The 2,187-nt window shown below is 36.3% G+C and overlaps 1 protein-coding gene across 1 annotated transcript; it reads left to right on the forward strand.

Moving 5' to 3' along the window:
• The first annotated feature begins 1,034 nt into the window (after positions 1-1,034).
• On the forward strand, positions 1,035-1,511 carry LOC108974689 (uncharacterized histidine-rich protein DDB_G0274557-like). Its single transcript, XM_018942675.1, has one exon. It carries the CDS (start codon positions 1,122-1,124, stop codon positions 1,389-1,391), a length of 270 nt encoding a protein of 89 aa, XP_018798220.1. The 5' UTR covers positions 1,035-1,121; the 3' UTR covers positions 1,392-1,511.
• Positions 1,512-2,187: the final 676 nt, after the last annotated feature.

The raw sequence follows: 2,187 nt of genomic DNA on the forward strand, positions 1-2,187 counted from the left end.
AACCCCCACACATGCCGTGCAGCCAATGAAACGCACAATTTATTGAAGAAGACTTTTGGTTAGCGCATTATATCGCGTCGTGAGTCTGTARCGTGGTCTCCACGGTCGTGCCAWTAAGTTATATAAACTTGTCTACGCGGAACTCAAATGAATTTTCTKTTTGCAAATAAGTCAATCTCGCCATCMACAATTGAACAATAAATTTCAATGTAAAGTATGGCGATTTTGGCTTATTTTTGCAAAATGAGATGAGATTGSTTGAAATTTTCAACTCAAAACCTAATTTAATGTCAAAGTCAGTCAATATCGAAGTACCGAGAAAAAATGTTTGCACCCTGTGCACTTTTAAAAGAATTTTTATTGTTGCGCACTTCATGAATATCGAATAATTTTCTAGTTACGATTTTACTTAATATTAACAATTATTACTAAAACGGGTAGTAAACAACAACCAGTTCAGTTAGTTCATTATAATGTGTCCCATAGAAGGAAACCGTGGAAATATGTCGTCGTGCTCGCATTGACCAATTCTTAGAAAGTACTGAGGCGTTCGAGTAAGCCGCATGTARTTTGGATTACACTGAGCCTTAGTCAACTTAATACGTTGCAGTAACCGAATGAATTGTGTTGTTGACCTGGTWGGTGATAGCGGTAATGCATCACTAAATGAGAGCGTGCAAATCCGAGTCGTCACAAGTGAGGAGATGACACCGTCCAGCAGGGGTGTAGACAGTAAACGACAATTGTCACCAAATCAAGTAATAGTTTCGTTGTTTGAGTTGCCAACTGTTGACTGTCATATCTGTAAACTGCTAGCCGCAACTGAATACCTTTGGTTGTTCAATTTCCATTTCTAGAATTTCTAGACCTGCATATTTTCTCTATTTTTATAGAAAAACAATCACGTTCGATATTTCATTCCAAGTAATTTCCCTGAATATTTRTATAATTTAGATTATTGAAATATTTTCTAATCATAAATGAACAGCTATTTTAGTATATAAAAGCAAAGCGCTATTCCGGGTATATTCAAATCGTTAGTGGCTGTTCTAGAGGAACTTTCTTAGCAAATACTCAGAACCGTCCTTGAAAAAAAAAATAATAATAATAATTCAGTTAAAATGCGTACCTTCGGCGTTTGCTTAGTACTGGTGTTGTTCGTGGCGATGCTGGTCGGCAGCAGCGGTAATCCCGCCGGCGATAATGCTGCGCTCACTTTAGAGWCAGCCGCTCAACCGTTAACCTTGTCTGATGTCAACGACCAGCAAGGACATGAGAATGTAGGCGATCGCTTGGCACGGGGCCACGGAGGCCATCATGGTGGGCATCATTATGATGGGCACCATGATGGGCATCATGATTGGCATCATGGTGGGCATCATCATGGTTAAAGCGACTACAAATTAAAAAAAAAAAAACAAGTATACATATATATCTTTAATTTGAATTGTGAAAGTAAACATTTGATTTAACAAATTATTGAAATAAAACTAAAAAAAATCTTGCAAGAATTATTTTTGTGTTCTTTTTAAAAATATTCACGAAATACTGTGCAAATGAAATTTAAAACTCCTCAGTATCAGCTAATCCAATGTTAAATTAAATTGCTATCTCAGTGCATAGATATTTTAGAAGATCCAATGTTAAATTAAATTGCTATCTCAGTGCATAGATATTTTAGAAGATCAAGGATTTCATTGCCAAATATCTCAACTGTGTTAACGAATCTCTAAAGTTGATAGTATCTGCTGAGTTTTAGTGGATAATAAAAAAGTCGAAAATATGAGGTCAAAAAACTTAAAACTTGTTTCAGATAGATGTAAGTTCAGCTTAGCTAGTTACAAGCGTTAGTATTGCCTTGTAATTGTAGATGGTAAACGTTAACRGTGCTCATTAAGCGGTCAACGATACTCACATGCACTTGCAGCCATAGGCAGCCCCTGCAGAGCGCACCATAGCACAGCCTACAGACAATTGAATACACAAAATTTTTATTTAACAAACATAATTGCACACAGTGACAGTTGACGAGGCAATGGGGTGGCGAGGGGCTGTTTTGAATGCATGTTTTTTGTTATTTTTTATTTTTTATTTTTTTTGTTTTTATTTATATTTATGATTCATTGCAAACTACAACGCCAGCACCAACACCAACATTGACACCATCCGTCTTTCAGCTACTTTATT

Source organism: Bactrocera latifrons, unplaced genomic scaffold (assembly GCF_001853355.1).
Source record: "Bactrocera latifrons isolate USDA-ARS-PBARC rearing strain unplaced genomic scaffold, ASM185335v1 scaffold_58, whole genome shotgun sequence".
Lineage (NCBI taxonomy): Eukaryota > Metazoa > Arthropoda > Insecta > Diptera > Tephritidae > Bactrocera > Bactrocera latifrons.